This window comes from Boleophthalmus pectinirostris, unplaced genomic scaffold (assembly GCF_026225935.1).
Source record: "Boleophthalmus pectinirostris isolate CB_2022bp ecotype Guang Dong unplaced genomic scaffold, ASM2622593v1 HiC_scaffold_1, whole genome shotgun sequence".
Taxonomy (NCBI): Eukaryota; Metazoa; Chordata; class Actinopteri; order Gobiiformes; family Gobiidae; genus Boleophthalmus; species Boleophthalmus pectinirostris.
The window spans coordinates 28,504,032-28,520,508 of NW_026570970.1; the positions used below are offsets into that span (position 1 = coordinate 28,504,032).

General features: G+C 37.1%; 1 protein-coding gene across 4 annotated transcripts in view; it reads left to right on the plus strand.

Annotated features, from left to right (window-relative positions):
• pard3bb (par-3 family cell polarity regulator beta b) overlaps positions 1 to 16,477 on the plus strand; it is a 346,128-nt gene that overhangs the window by 181,567 nt on the left and 148,084 nt on the right. For all 4 annotated transcript variants that reach the window (XR_008632058.1, XM_055152785.1, XM_055152788.1 and 1 more), the window contains 2 exons: positions 5,406 to 5,516; positions 6,254 to 6,592. Coding sequence is in view for 3 of the 4 variants with exons in the window: in XM_055152785.1 (XP_055008760.1) it covers positions 5,406 to 5,516; positions 6,254 to 6,592 (450 nt within the window). In the remaining variant the exon portion in view is untranslated. The remainder of the gene's footprint in view (positions 1 to 5,405; positions 5,517 to 6,253; positions 6,593 to 16,477) is intronic.

Below are 16,477 nucleotides of genomic sequence, written 5' to 3' on the forward strand. Positions count from 1 at the left end.
GTACAGGAGACACGGCACGGAGGAAACTGATTGACAGTGGTCTGCAGTTCCTTAGCTAATCAGGACGCAATGCATGTTCATACAAAAAAAAAAAAAAAAAAAAAAAAAAAGCATGCAAAGTTGCACTAAAAAAAAATCTGCGAAAACAGCGAGACTGCGAAAAGTGAACCGCGATATAGCGAGGGATGACTGTACTGATTTTCCATTACTCCTAAAACTCCGTGCATTCTCCTTTCTGCTGTGTGTGTGTAAGTCCTTTTAGTCATGATCGATATTTGTATAATCTTGAATTGATTCACTTTAGTCTTGGTTTACTACTGGTTTTGAACTGCTCTTTGGCTAATCCTTTTACAGATTTTTTTTAAATAGTTATTATCATTTTGGTTCATATAGTTTGCCTGCAACATCTTTTGAATCACTTCATGACCCAATATTCTAATCTTGACATTTTAACACCTCAAATAATATAAAAAATTGATGCTTTGATAGAACTTTTACAAGGCTAATATAACTGTTCAAAATGCCATTGAGTGTTATGTATAAAGTATTTAAAAGGTTAGACTGGGGGCGATTTGTCAGTGTGTGGCAAAGTTTAATATGCAGGTTTTTATGAGACCTCTAAACAAATGGTGACAAATGTGGGGCCAGTGTGTGTTTCTACTTTAAATTGTGTTGTAGAGAAGGAAAATAGCCCAGTTTACAATAGCGTTTTTTATAAGGTCACTCTGGTTTTATTACTGGTATACGGCCAAAAGTCGTAAACTCTGGAATTAACTGTACATGAAAAATATTTGCCATAATTGTGACTACGTACAAACAAATGCTTTCCTTGGACCAACCATAATATGTCTAAAATAATGGTCTCATATACCCCATAAAAGTATGCATTGTTTTGTTGAAGCCATATTGTGTTTTTTTTTTTTGCCCTATTTGAGTTCTGAAATTATTCTTAAAGGTCCTAGATTATGCAAAACAGACTCTTGTGAGCTTTAAGCCATGTTGTGATGCTGTTACCTCCTCAAACACATACATGGGATTGTGTTTTGATTCATTCAGCACTTCCTGTGTTACTACATGACCTCAATGACATCACAAGGTGGAACATAGTGTTTTCTGTTTGAACGAAGAACTCAACCTAAATATGCACAGTTTGTGTGTTAAATATGTGATGAAGAAACAACATTATAACATAGATCAGATATAACACAGATTGTTAGAGCTTTTTGTGTGATTGTCTTACCAATTTGACCTCTTTTTCCCCTAATTTAAAGCTATGATCTGTAACATTATTTGATCGCTTTTACAAGTGGTTGGCAGCTGTGAAACCTCTTCCCCCTAACCTGGTCTTTGTTCAGGCTCACCTGTGATCTCTGGTCGTCTTCTTTCTAAAGCTGCCACATTATCAGACTGCAGTAACGTAGAGAGCACCTAGTGGTGGTACGTGACAATACAGGAGAGGGTCAGCTTATCTAATTGCAGATGGTAGCTTTAACACGCTTATAAGTCTTTGTTTAATCAGTCCAAAGTGCTATACAAAATAACTTGGCTGTTTTCTCCATATGATAAATAAATATCTTTATTGTCTGTTACACCAAGCCAACCCCAATTGAGTAGTTGTAATATAGGTCTAAACAAAAACACAATCATTGATAACTTGCAAATGGATTAAGTTTTACCATCAATCTTACTCTTACAAAACTATATTGCCTTTTAATACATTTAAGTGGTTTACTGACCTATTATAATGCATTCTTATTGATCTGTTACTTACACTAACCTGCTTACCAGCCTTAACCCTGTCCATTCACTTATTCCTAGTGTATATTGGAGTACCCAGGCTGCCGCAGTAGTAGTGTAGTGAGTACTGCTGAGTCCACACTAACTGTATTGACTGCTGTGGTTTGTATATTGATATGTGGCCACTTACTCCTCTGCTCTAATTTCTCTTTTCATTTACAGTAGTACAGTACACATTTGTAGAGGGCTCATCGATGGCTTCCGGGACATAATTAATTGGCCCACAGTGGCTGTTGGCTGAGAAGGGAGTGTCCATCTCCTCTGTACTTGTGTTAAACAAGGCTTTTGGGTGTGATGCAGGTTTTATATGTCTCAAATACTGTTAATGCTGTACTGTGTAACTTGTCTGGTGGATAGTACACATCATCATGGAGATTTTATTACTTTGCCTTATTTATTTAATCTTTATTTTACCAGACAAAACATTAAGAAAACATATTTGCAATGATGTTCTACAGCATGGCTTTAAAGTACAGGTTAGATCTATGATGAATGCATGTTTTTTGAGTTATTTTAGAGCAATAAAAAAAAACACTCACATTACACTTTTTTCTGATCTATGTTATAATCTTGTTTCCTCATCACAAACATACATGGAATTTTGTTTTGGTTCATTCACAAACATTTAACACACAAATCCTGCATATTTAGGCAAAGTTTTTCTTTCAAACATCAAACACTCTGCTCCACCTTGTGATGTCATATGATGATACAGGAAGTGCTGCATACTCCGTACTCCTCCACTAAAAATTTGAATAATTTCAGCCCTAGAATTACCCATATTTACAGCGCAAAATATAAAAGGTACATGCTATCTTGAAAACTACCACTACATGACGTCACAAAGTGGAACAGAGCATTCTGAACTTTGGAGATATAGACAGATTAATAATGAAGTGTTACTCAAACATGTGTGAATGAAACAAAATGTGACTCCAGGTATGTTTTTGATGAGGTGACAACATTGTAACATGGCTTAAAGCTCACTGGAACCAATTTTGCATAATGTAGGATGTTTAACTTACTGCTGGCCTGAGTGGTGGGAATTTTGTTAGAAACATTTCATAACATGGTTTTGTTTCACTTTGTATTCAATTTGACATAAATCCACTGTTTATAATTTTCAGTCTGCCTGGTCTCCACCCCCTCTCCCATATTTACGCCTGCCAAAAGTCTTGTTATTTCTATGATAGTCTTTTTATTAGTAATTATAGCTGCAAAGTGCTAAGGCTAAATTACGAGATGCACCTGAACGCCCCATAGCTCCCCCTGTTGGTTTCTTTGACCTGCATGTAGACAGGGACAAGAGTGGCCTGACCATTTAAATGTTTAGCACACTCGGAATTCCCTGTGCATGTAAAGGTAGTAAATGATGCATGGGAAGCAGAGGAGGTCATTGGTAGAGAAAAATCAAACTTCTCTCACCTCAGATAAACTACTTTAAATATTTGATGAAACCAGATAGATTGACGACTGCTTCTGTCCTTCAGAGTGCAGCCCCTCAGTCATTGCCTACAGCAGTACAATCAGTACAGTGGAGGAGGTTGGAGTGATATCTACGTGTTTTCGTCTATGTGAGAGGTTACATTCGGATCCATTGGGTTTGACACTTACAAGCTCTGCCAGAACATCTCACATCTCATCACACAGCAGCACATACGTACAAGCGCTAACATGCTAACGCTACACTGTCATCATCCTTTTTATTATTATGGTGATTCATCTGTGCATCTGCTATGGATGCCTCATCTGTTCGACAGGACCATACAAGGCTTTAGAGCTGCATATGTGATGTTCCACAGTATGGCATTAAATATACCTTATATTTATTCATTTACATGTTTTTTTTACTAGGGCCCGACTGATATATCCACTATATCCGATAGTCCATGTGGGCATGTTATGCCTCTTTATAAGGCTAAGACTCTATATATTACATCTATTTAATCCAATTTACAGGCAGATAAATGTTCTAATATGTGGCACTGCATCAGTATTTATCTGCGGCGTAATTTGTGTGTGTGCATGACACTGTACTGCCCCTGAACACACCCCCAGAGTCATGTCACTCACATGCTCTTGTGACTTACTTTAAGATTCATGTGCACAACACTGAGGTGCTGCTTTAAACGCTCTTGTGGCCTGATCCACGATACTGACTATAAATAAAACTGAACTTCAGCGCAGTTTAGGACAGCAACAAAACTACGGCTTGTTTTTATCAAACTTACTTGTAAGGACTTGCAATTTGAGAGGTGCCTGTTTGAGTGTTACAAATGTGTCAGTTTTGAAGCTACTTCTGGTTCTTTCTCTTTGGTTTGCGCTTCGCTGCTGTTGCTTCCACACATAACAAACAGCCTTTTTTCTCTTCCATTGGCCTAGTGTAAAGTGACTATAGTGGCTGTACACACGTTACTGGACCTGCATTGATATGTAAATGAGCTGTGAACAGAGGTGTGAATGATCGGCATTTACACATATAATTAATTACCTCGGCGCACATGCATTTACCACTACGGGCTAAAAGCGGTAGTATAGTTACCTTGTTTACTGACTGGAATATCATGCAAAAATGCCATTAGGCTGACCTACTGTCTTTAAGTATGACTGTAAAGAGGCAGAATAACGATAAATGTAGCCTAAGCCAATTTAAATCTATTAGAGCCAGACCTAAGTTGTATTATCAACTGAAGATTTACAGAGAATTTTTACATCACTAAATATATCGGCTTTTATATCGGCGATTGGAACTTCCAGCTCCCATTTTATCTGTATTGTAAAATAAAAAATAAAAAATACCTTGAAAAATCGATCTGACCTGTAACTTGGCCTAGTGGTGTCACCTTCTTGTCTTCCTGGAGAGAGATGAGTTTAATGCAGTTCCAGGCAAAGCAACAATATCTTTATGAAAACAATCGGAAAATGTTACAGTCTTTAAAATTAGAATGGTTACTTGTCAAACTCTTTCAAAATGTAACCAAAACTAAATCAGGAGATGATCATGTAGAAAACTGAACAAACCGAATATTTCTAGGGGGAAAAAAAAAATCAGTGTCAAAAAATATATACATCAGCATTGCACCATTTCACAAAAAACATAATCTTCTAAGTTGGTGTCATCAGATACTCAAGTCTTTGTCTAATATATAAAGTCATACATGGTTTGTCATCTCCCCCACTTAGCCAGCGTGTGAGTGTAAAAGGTACCACACATGGAGGAAGCAGAGGTGCAGCTCGTGGAGACTGTAGAGTTCCACTCTGGAAAAGTGCCTTCAGCCAGAGTGCCTTTTCTGCCCGAGAGTCCCAGGAGAGGAACACTGTCCCCAGAAACATCAGAGAACTGGCCTCTATCCATCTTCTCAAAAAACATCTCAAAAATGGTTCATAGAGAAGCAGACCTGTCAACATGAACCCACTGAATCTGCTTTCACCTTACTGCTACTCTGTCTTTGTCTCATCAGATGATTAATGTACACTGTCCCTGTCAAATAAAAAAAATAAATCTATTACAGTTCTTGATTTATTTCCTTCTTAATTATAATTTTGTATGTTGTCCATCACCATTTATTTTAAATATGTTTTTTGTATTTTTATTTGTGTTGTTTCAGATTTGCGAAGAAAAAGGATGATAAGAAAGAAGCCAAAGCCACCTTGCAGAGGCAGAAGTCTGATCTGATCAGTGACGTGGAGCTGGAGAAGATGAAGGAGGAGAGAGAAAGGTGGGGCACTTTTATAGTTTACCTTTACAGCATAGAATTTAACTATGTCACATTTCCAAATAGAGATTAGGAGTAGATATAACTCTGAAGTGTATATTTGGGTCTCAAACAATACTGAAAAAATAAAGTCTTAATTAGTTAATGTTTTGTTGTGGTCTCGTATATCAAAACACCAAAAGGAGAGTTCGAATAGTGTCAGTTAAATATTGCAAGATTGCTCAAACGTCATTTAGCAAACTCTCTGAGTGTCTCGACTCCCAGGTTGACCATTTGTCTCATGTGATGTAAATCAGTTAAAATACCAAGACAACAGACACATCAAGCATCAAACTAAAGTATTATAGGCTTGCACAACCAGTAGTCATGCTGTAAATAGGTTATAAAGTCGAGTACAGTAGTCCATACTTGAGATTAGGGAACTGCAACACCACTTTATGAACTATAAGTACTAAAGCCTTTGTAAATGTATTTATTAACTTGCCTTCTGTTTATTAAGGGCTTGAATACAACCCAGTCATGTTGTTTGTTGAGAATAGTATAAATTGTAGCTTATTATATTCACACTTTTTGTTTTGTTGTTAATTAACATTATAAAACATCTACACATGAGAGTTAATGCTTTAGAAGTGCTTATGAACACATGACTAGTGCTTATTATAGCCTCATAAATTCTTTATTAAGGAACCTTATTTAGCGTATTGTAATCTCTTTTGTTTCCTTTTTTTTTTTTTTTTTAGGATTGAATCTAACCATCCAGAGCTGCGCCCCGTCCCCGCTCCCTCTTACCCCGATGTGGAGGATGATGACATGGACCCAAACTACGCTCGCATCCAGACCTTTAGAGACCGCTCTGCCCCCTCGCCCTCTCACCCACTGTCCCAGAGTCCTCACTACAACTCCGCCCAGCACCCCAGCGCCCGCACGCCCTCTCCCCACACACCCGCTGCCTTCAACGGCTCAATGAACTCCCCCCCTGCTCTGGATGTTGCCCAGATCGACCAACTCTACGCCAAAGTCAACAAGCAAAGAGGAGGAGGGGCAGCGTCTCCAGTCGCTCCAGTATCAGCCAATGATAGGTAAGGCTGGAGGTTTTAGTACCTTGCAGTGACATTATACGGGGGGGGGGACTGCATGCAAGTCTATGGGAGAATGTTCAGCAGCTGCCATGATGGCACAATGCAAACATTAGCAAACCAGCCTGATAAGCTTTTAGATGGTCTAAAAACATTTAAACACATTAAGAGTGTTTATGGTCACATTTAAGTGTTTGGTGTTGCACGATAAAGGTGCGAGTGACTAAGTGAAAAAGCTGTTGGCTAATGCTACCTAGCCTGTGAATGTAATGTTATGTAAGAGGGACCTGTTTAACTGCACAAAATAGACTCACCATCTTTAGCGCTATGCTTTTAAGCTTTTAAGCACTATGTAACTTTACTGTTGGAGGATCTGCTATTTGCTTGCCTCCATGGAGATGTTATGAAACGTATCAACGAGTGGCGGCTGGTGGTATAATTTTTGGGGGGGTCGCCAAGGCCAAAATTATAAATGCATATTATGAATATATGTATTATATATAGGCTATATAGTATTATAACAAATGCCAGAAACAGACAGTCATTTTGGTGACTATTGGCTGAACTATATCTATGAGAGCACAACACATGGACAAGCGCAAACTTTACACAACCTGATCCACCGCTCACACCCAGCCCCAACAACACAACGTAACACACCGCTCACAACCAGCCCCAACAACACAACGTAACACACCGCTCACACCCAACCTCAACAACACACCACTCACAACCAGCCTCGACAACGTCAGCAAAACTACAATAAGATAAGAGGCTACAGTTACAACACAAACACATTGCACCCACGAGCTCACTTACACACTATTTACCTGTGTTTTTTTTTTTATTTATTTTTTATATCCCTTATGGTTTACCCGTAGTACATCAGTTAAAAATACCTTCATTGCGTGTTCTTTGATGACTTCTTATGGCCACAGGCATTGGTCTAGAGAGCTTAAATTCAAATCACATTTGCATGATCCTGGCCTGAATGCGATGGACTATGAAATCTAATATAGCTGAACACTATAGCGCCCCCTAATGTCATCATTATCGGATTTGCACCAAATTTTGGAATTAAATTCTATGCATGATGCTATACAAAAATTTTTAATAAAATCTTAGACACAGGTGCTTAGTCCCATCTGAAAATTGCTGAAAGTGCTAAAATTTGAATCACTACTATGTGATCTCGGCCTGAATATAATATACGATAAAACATATAAAAAGTGTACTCCACAGTGCCCCCTACTATACAAATGAACCATTAAAAATAAAAGCATTTTTTCACAGATTTTTTTTTTTTTTTACATATATAATTATTTATTTCTATTTTCACTTTACCAATTAATAAAAATCAAGCAACTGGAGCTGTGGCTGGCATGTGAATTCAAGTTTTGACCGTAACAGAGTAACTGGCCACTAGCGAAGGCTATTGTTTTTTTCGCTAGTTTCTTCTTTTTTAATTCTACTATTTTTTTTAATAATTGCTAAACTGTAATGTTGGTTTTTGACCTAGCTTTTCATTTGTTAAGACGAAATTGTTCAACTACGCTCTTGTGAGTACTTTCAGATTCATTCATTCCCTATTCTACTGTTTTTCTTGGAGGACCACTCTGTCTTGACCTGCTTTGAGTTTGCATTTCCTACAATTCAATTTACAAAGACAGTTAGCCGCAGTGCGAACCAAACCAAGGCTCAGTATTTTTCCCCTGTCAGCTGCTGCTCACTTACCTCTGAATATATCGCCTCCCTCCGCTCTCACAAACCCACTTTATTTTGTAGCTGTCTTCTTTCATGTGAGTAAATCAGTTTGATGGACAGCTCCTGGCTTCATAAAGATGTTTTCCTGACGCCATATTGTTTTTTCCATGAATAATACCAAATATTTATTCAAAGTCAGGGCTTTCTTGACCTTGACCACCAGGTAAGGCTGATTTAAAAGGAAATTGTAAAGATATTGGGTTATAAAGTTAAATCAGGTTAAATTCAGAGTAGGTTAAGCTTAACTGTGGTCTCTCTGTCATGGCAGTGTAAGTCCATGTGTCTGACAGTGTGATTAAGTAATTGAACAAGCCTGGCTCATTAAATCCCAATGGCTGGACAGAGTGATTGCTTATGTGCTTAAAATCTTCCCATGTACTTTGTTTAGTGTGTAGACAGTACTGGATTTAACAGCAATATGTTACCATTGATCGTAGGGGTGTGCAAAAATATAGAGAAATCGATATATTGTGATACTAAATTTGATGGTACAGTGTCGTCATCATAGACTGCTGTATTTTTTGGTTCTTTTAGCTTTAATTTTTGTGACCGCACAACCATTTTGTTGCTTATTTAGTTATAGGAAACTTGTTTATACCATACCCTTGACTTATTCACTGTTTTGATGATTAAAATAGGTGTATTCCATATTAACTTAGCAGAAGCAGTGATTTAACAAAGAAATACTGTTACTAAAATGTAGTATTTGTATTATATTTGTGAAGCTATCACAATACGATATTGCCAAGGTATGAACCTCACGGTACGATATTTATTGCGATAACGAGGGAAAGCTCACAATATGGTGGGAAGATTCACAATTAGGGATGTAACGATATCTAAATCTCTGTACGATATTTTCACGATATACATCTCATGGAACAATATGTATTGAGATATTTTGTGGAGGCTAACAAAACTGTTAATATGCTACTTTTTCCTCCTAAAATTCCTTGACAAGACTTAATCAAAAGAACTGAGATCTTAAAAATGCTTAGAACTGTTATTTCTTCTTGTTTGCACCGAAGCAGAGCAAAGGGTCATGGTCTATGTAGTTCCCTCTGTTTTTTTTTAGCTATTGCTGCACCATAACTTTTCATTTAATGAAAGAGACTTGTGATTCGATATATTGTGATGGTCCACGATATTATTATGAGAACTTTGACGATACGATATCACGACATTTCAGTTACTGTTACATCCCTAGTGTTTGGTTAAATATATCAGACTATCATGTGCGATGTATTGCCATATCGCGATAATATGATATTGTGAGCCGTGTATCGTGTCAAATCTTGAAGAACCCAACCCCGGTTAATCATGATATCATTCAGTGAATCTGTCTATCTTGAATAAAAACTTAAATACGAATTACATTTACAATTTTTGTTGCTACTGAAACAAAATTTAAATTAGAACTTTGTAACCTTCACCACTTATGATTATACTCTGGAATATTGGGAACTGTTGTATTATCTTTCAGTTAGTCCAGATATACAAGATCTGTAAAACAAACAAAAAAAAATAAAAAATTTAAACCACCTTTCAAAATCAACACAATGAATTTAGTTATATAAATTAAAATACATAAATCTTGCTCTCTTTTCTAAGTCCAGGCTCCATAGTTATAAGATCCGCAATATAAGATCCCATTACTCCCTTGCAGACATTTACATAAACATTTGAATATCATTGTCAATCAAAATATGAGTTTACATTTGCAGTACATTTTAGCTCTGTAGTCTCTTTCCCTTCAGCTTTTCACAGAGCAATGATCCTCACAGTTTTACATAAACACTGCACATATTAAACATGTGTACAGCTCTTTCCATTGCCTTGTATTGCCATGTATATATTTTCACTGTAGGGGGTCCGGCTCCCATGAATATCATTGAGTGAAGATGTGAGTGCCAAGATATGAGGGCTCTAGAGTGTGTCATTAGTATTGTATTACTTTGTGTACACTAACTATTTGTAATGTGGTTTATACAAGGAATCGGCTTTCTCAATAGGCTTAGATATTATACTGATGTTTGTAGCTTCAAGTGGCTGTTGTGAAGAAACATGAGCAGATCAGTTCGTCAAAAAATGCAATACATAATACTATACAAATATTCATGTGCTATTTGAATGTTTTTATAGATTTTAAAAGTTCTCAAAGTAAAAATTGTCAGCTTAATCAACTGTTTTGGCTAGACTGTGATGACTTGGTGCTGCAGTGGCTCAGTGGTTAGAATACACATCCACCAACACAAACAGCAAGATCTCTTCCTGCTCCCAAAACTGTGTTCTGTTGCTGTGTTTTCAGGCAAGACAGTTCACACACCTTGCCACTGTATGAATGCGGTGTGTGTGAGTGATAGGTAGTGGTTGGAGGGATTATTATAAAAGGTACTATATAGTCCTCAGTAAAATTATTAAATGGTCCATAATATAAATTTCAAATGCCTTCATCACATTCACCATTCCTTTGCAGTACACAGGCAAAACTTTTGGCCCGTAATATCCTTACACAGAACTATTTAAGTTTCCTCTATGACTCCATATATTACATTGGCCTTTATATAACGCCTAAATGTAATACTTTTGTATTAGACTTTCTAATGGGGCTTTATGAGTTGATCAGCAGAAAGCTTCACAGTAAAGAGCCTTTAAACAGGCTCGTCCATCACAGCGCGTGGGCTGCTGGGCTGTACACGACGCTGTTTCTCTGAAGGGCAAACCCATTCATTCTCTATGCATGACAGACTTAAATACAAGCTCATTTAGGAAAGTCATTATGCACACTCAGATACACACAAGCTTATTATCTATAGTGAGTGCGGGATATAAGAACACATTGTCATTTATAGGTCTTTGGGAACTTTCAGGTTTGTCATATGGACCTAAAGACAAAATGATCAGTATAACTTAGCAGTGAGTTACAGATAAGCTAAAGTAGAGGTTTTGAATGTTACAAAACTTTCTAATGACTTTTTCCCCTCATCAGATCCATCTGGATCAAAATTTACCTTGTCTCTAGGGAAATGTTATTGCCTTGCCTGGAATGTTCCACAGTTTCGTACTGAAGATTTCTTCATTGCATTTATTCAATGACAGGTAATTTTTTTTGCTAAAAATACCAATGGGAGTGACATTGCGGTTAACATCATCATAACAAAGAGATGCAAAGTTGTCATTTTTACCGAAATGACTATGCGACACTGCCGAATACTACATGTATCACTGATACGTAAAATGAAAATGGAGAACAAAGTAAATAGAGAGCAAAGGGGATATGCCAGTGATGGTGAAAACAGGGTTTGATCAGCAAAATGGTGTCTTGAAAGTAAATGATTAAAGATTACGCAAACATGCACAAATCACTCCAAATACATCTTCGAGAGGATAAATAAAAAGAGGAAACAACTATAACCTGGTGAAAAGCTCTGAAAAGTAAATTTTGCATAATAGGTTTATAAACTAAATTGAAAATATTGATGATAATGACGTAATGCTTTTCCAAATGATTTACCCCAGTTTGCTTAATTTTTCATCCCATTTTTAGTCACAGGGTGTTTTATTAGGAGAACTTTTTTATTAGTCTTGACAATCCCAAAGTGAAATGTTGAAAACATTTTTGCAGATTCCATTGTTGACTCTTGAATTACTCTCAGATTAAAACCATGCAGTTACCGTGACAACCAGTTAATTCCATTTGACAGCCATGAAATCCAGTGTTAATAACGAACTCTGATCATTTCCACTTCACTAATGAGGATGGAAATCTGCCTCGTATTGTTCTGTGAAAACTTCCCTGTGCTGCCCACCACATGCAAAACAACCAGCATGCATTTGGCGAGTTTGTGCTAGTTATGCTAAATACATTTAATTTTTTTTTGTACTTATCGATGAAAGAATAGGCAAGATATTGCATTTCTTCTCATCTTTTTTGTTATTAATTGATGCAACTCTTTAGACACGCAGGGATAAGACTTCACCGGGTTAAACTAAACCAACTCAACTTCCTGTTTGTGATTGCAATTTGTCTTTTTTTTTTTTTTTATTGACTGTGCACATTTCCAGGGAAATTATATATATAGAGAGAGGAAATTTAGTTACAAGGGACTTAATAATTGTTGGTATTCAGTATTGGTATTTCCATTAGATTGTTGGATAGTTTGAATAACATATTTCCTTCCAACTGTAAACTCGCTCTACACTTGGTTGTGCTTTTCTTACTGTTTCTTTTCTTACTGTGTATCCTTTAACCACTTGAATATTTCTATACCTGTCCTCTTTATGGCAATATTGTATGGCCATGGATAGATTCAATGCAAAAGAGCAACACAACAAAACTACATTCTGGTAAACAGACCTCGAATGTCTGCACAAATAACACATACAGTAAAAACATGTTAGATATACACTCTTTCACTCTTTTTTCGTCTTCATCTCTGCTCTCTCTCAATCTCTCTCCTGCTTTCTGTCTCTCTCCCTTTTTATTATCTCTCTGCCCCCGCTATCTGTCTTTCCTTTTTCTTTTTTTCCCCTGTCTCTTTCTTCCACTCTGTTTCTCCCCCTTGTTTCTCTCTTCTCTGTCTCTTACTTTTTCCCTCCTTATTTTCTTCTCTCTCTCTCCCTCCTCTTACTTTCTCACCCTCGCTTCTCTCTCTTTCTCTTTCTTCTCCCTCTCTCTCCTTCTCTCTCCCTCTCTCCCTCTCTGTCTTTCACTCTCTCTCTTCCCAATCTCTATTTTCAGAAGTGACCACCCAAGCTTTGGATAAGTGCTGCCCTGGGTTTTTCTTGAGTGGATGCCCTCTCCTCCTCCTCCTCCTCCTCCTCCTCCTCTCTTTCTCTCTCTCACTCTCTCTCTCTCTCTGCTCCTCTTCTCTTCCTCCTCTCCTCTACCACCTCCCGACCACTCCACCCTTTAGAACTCTTCACTAAAATGTCCCTCACAGGTTACCATACCAACCGCGCCCTCTGGCTCTCCCCCAATTAGAAAACAATCAGGCCCGAGGAGAGTGGAGTGGAGAGGCAGGAGCTGAGTGGTACTGCAGCGGAGAGAGGGGGAGAGAGAGAGAGAAGGAGAGAGGGAGAAATAAGTGGCACCAAGATCCAACAAAAAATGGATTTAAAATGAAAGATTCAGAAAGAGTGCAGGGTACAGTAGGCTCATGTCTGCACTGTGTACACAACGGATGTTACGACAGTGAATTTGGACAGTTTTGTTTTGTTATGTTTGTCTTGATTAGTCTATTAAGTGTTTTTATTTTATTCAGGTATATTTGGTTTTGGTTTTCAAAATATTGAAAATCAGATACTATTTCATACTAAAACTAAACTAAACCTTTCCTGAATAGCTTTAGAATGATCTTGAGGTGTATCAGAACAAGTATAAATCAATTTGCAGTAAAAAAAAAAAACGAATATCCCAAATATAAAGCCACGTGATAGTATAAAATATAGATAATATCATGATTTAATGTTGAAAATCACATTCTGTTATCTAAAGAAAGAGTCTTTTTTATTATCATCGTGGTATTGGAATCAGTATCGAGTCTATTCGTTGGTATCATAATCGAGAAATTTTAGTATTGTGACAACACTAAAGAAGATGCTTTTTTCCAATATTGAGATTATATTATCATCTTTGACTATGATACATATATAGATTGATAGATTTATTTTAAATTGCAATAATGATTTAAAATGACTAGATAATGAAAATGGGCCCATGACACAGTAGCTGCAGGGTCTTAAAAGTCTTAAAAAAGTCTTAAATTTCATGTTCTTAAATTAAGGCCTTAAACAGTCTTAAATTATGTTGTCCAATTGTTTTGTTGTTTTTTTCGCAAAGGTCTTAATGTTCATTAGCCTATTATTTTGTATACTCAACTGGGCTGCAGTGCTTTAAAAAAAAATGACTATCACTCTTAGAATTCGAATGAAGGCATAAGTGAACTGTTCAAAGCAATGTTCATGGACTCAGAAATCGCCCCAACATTCACCTGTGGGAACAACAAGACCTCGTACATAACAGAATTCGGCCTGGCTCCATACATAAATGATTTTTTGGCCATTTTACAAGCAATGCATATGACTATAAATGAGTACTGAATGAGATTTTATAATAAAAGTATGTTTTGTTATGGTCATTATTGGAGCTATATAGGTGCGATGTTGCGCTTAATTTTCATTTAAGTGGTCTTTAAAAGGTCTTAAATTTGGAGTAGTCAAACCTGGGGATACCCTGCATGAGCTGATTCAAAATTTGGTAAATTTCACTTCTTAGAGATTCTTAGAGATTATATCCACCTGCAGAAGATGTCAAGATGAATGTAAGTTTCTCAATTTAACCGACCCCTAGGATACAACTGTCAAACAACTAATCAGATTTTTTAGTAAGGACAGTGATGTGATATCTAAATGTCTGAAAGAGTTAACTAAATTTCAACTTTCTGAATCATCCGTGCATGTTTGACGGTCTCTGAAACCGAAAAGAACTCTTTCAGTGTGTATTTTTGGCAAAATTTAAAATCAACAGTAGATAAAATGATGATCTATATCTTATGTTTTAGCAGTCAGTATCCCATAGAAGTGTAATACCCCCCTCTTGGTTTTGAGCCAGTGACTGTACCTCCAGTTTGATGACTCATTCACTCCCCTCCCTCCTCTCTCTTTTTGTCTCTCTCTTCCTTTCACTCTCATTCTCCCTCCCTCTCTCTCCCTCTGTTTCTTTATCTATCTATTTCTCTCTTTATCTGTTTGTCTGTCTCTCTATTTCTGCCTCCCTTTTTCTTTTTCTCTCTATATCTATCTATTTCTTTCTCTCTCTGTGTGTGTCTCTCTTTCTCTCTCTCTCTGTTTCTATCTATCTCTCTGTCTTTTTCTATCTCCCTCTCTCTCGTGTGTGTGTTAACTCTGGCTGTACCCAAACACCATAAACAGCTTGGAAACGATTGAACTGTTGGCTAGGCCTTGTTCAACCATCTGCCACTGTGCGAAAGCCACAACCTCAGCCTAAAACACTACCATTCATGTTTTATATCCCCCTTTTAGTTTGTGCAGCCGTCTGACAGCCTGTTCACTTTTAACACCTTAATATAAAAGTCAACTTTGACTTGGCAATAGTGGTGGACAAAGTACTGCAAATGTATTCTCAAGTAAAAGTACAGTTACATGACTAAAATGTATTCAATTGCAAATACAAGTACTGCTTTTATGCAAAACATGATTAATTAAACAGTTTAAATATGATGTTATGTTGTTTGAACCACAATCTGCATATTCTGTGCTCTGACCAATCAGAGGTTGTCAAAAGTATTGAAAATCAGATACTAATGCTGAAAGTAGTATTGAAACTTAATACTCATTTGAGTAAATAACAAAAAAAATTCCATTCACAAGACAGAAATGAACTAGTATACGTCCATGGACCTCTTTAAAACCTACCTGGACCACTGAAGGATTAAAGGAAGTACTATTATTCAATGTTGAAAATCACCTTCTATTGTCAAATTAATATCATTGTGGTATTGGAATCATATCGAGTCTGTTCCTTAGTATCGAAATCAAGTTTGAAATGTTAGTATTGTGACAACACTATCAGGGACCTATACTCAATTCCAAGTGCAAGTTTAAAAATGGAATCGAAAAGTACAAATACACAAAAATATCTACTCCTTTACAGTAACTTGAGTGATAAAATGCTACTTTCTACTACAATGACTTTCTACCCCTGGCATTTTCTATAGCAGTTTCATGCCCCTGCACCTGTGTGAGTCGGCTAAATGTATACACGGGTGAGTTCTTGTGTTACAATGTAAAGTAATGATGTTATTTATGTGGTTGTTTTAGGAGCAGGAGTGGGGAAACACAACCCTAAGGCAACATAAAGTGAGGACAGCCCCGGTGCTCACAGGGAGACGAGCTTTTAGTGTTGCTTGGCTGCACTCTGAACAGCCTCACCTCCCTCCATGTTAATTAATCAGACAGTCTCTTAGCTCGATAAGTGCCACACTGGCTACCACTGCACCCACTGCTCACATAAAGACAGGGGTAGCTTGTACTGTCTTCACGTACATGGGGATACAGATATGTTTTATTAGCCTACGCAAAAAGGCTATACAAATCTTCAAA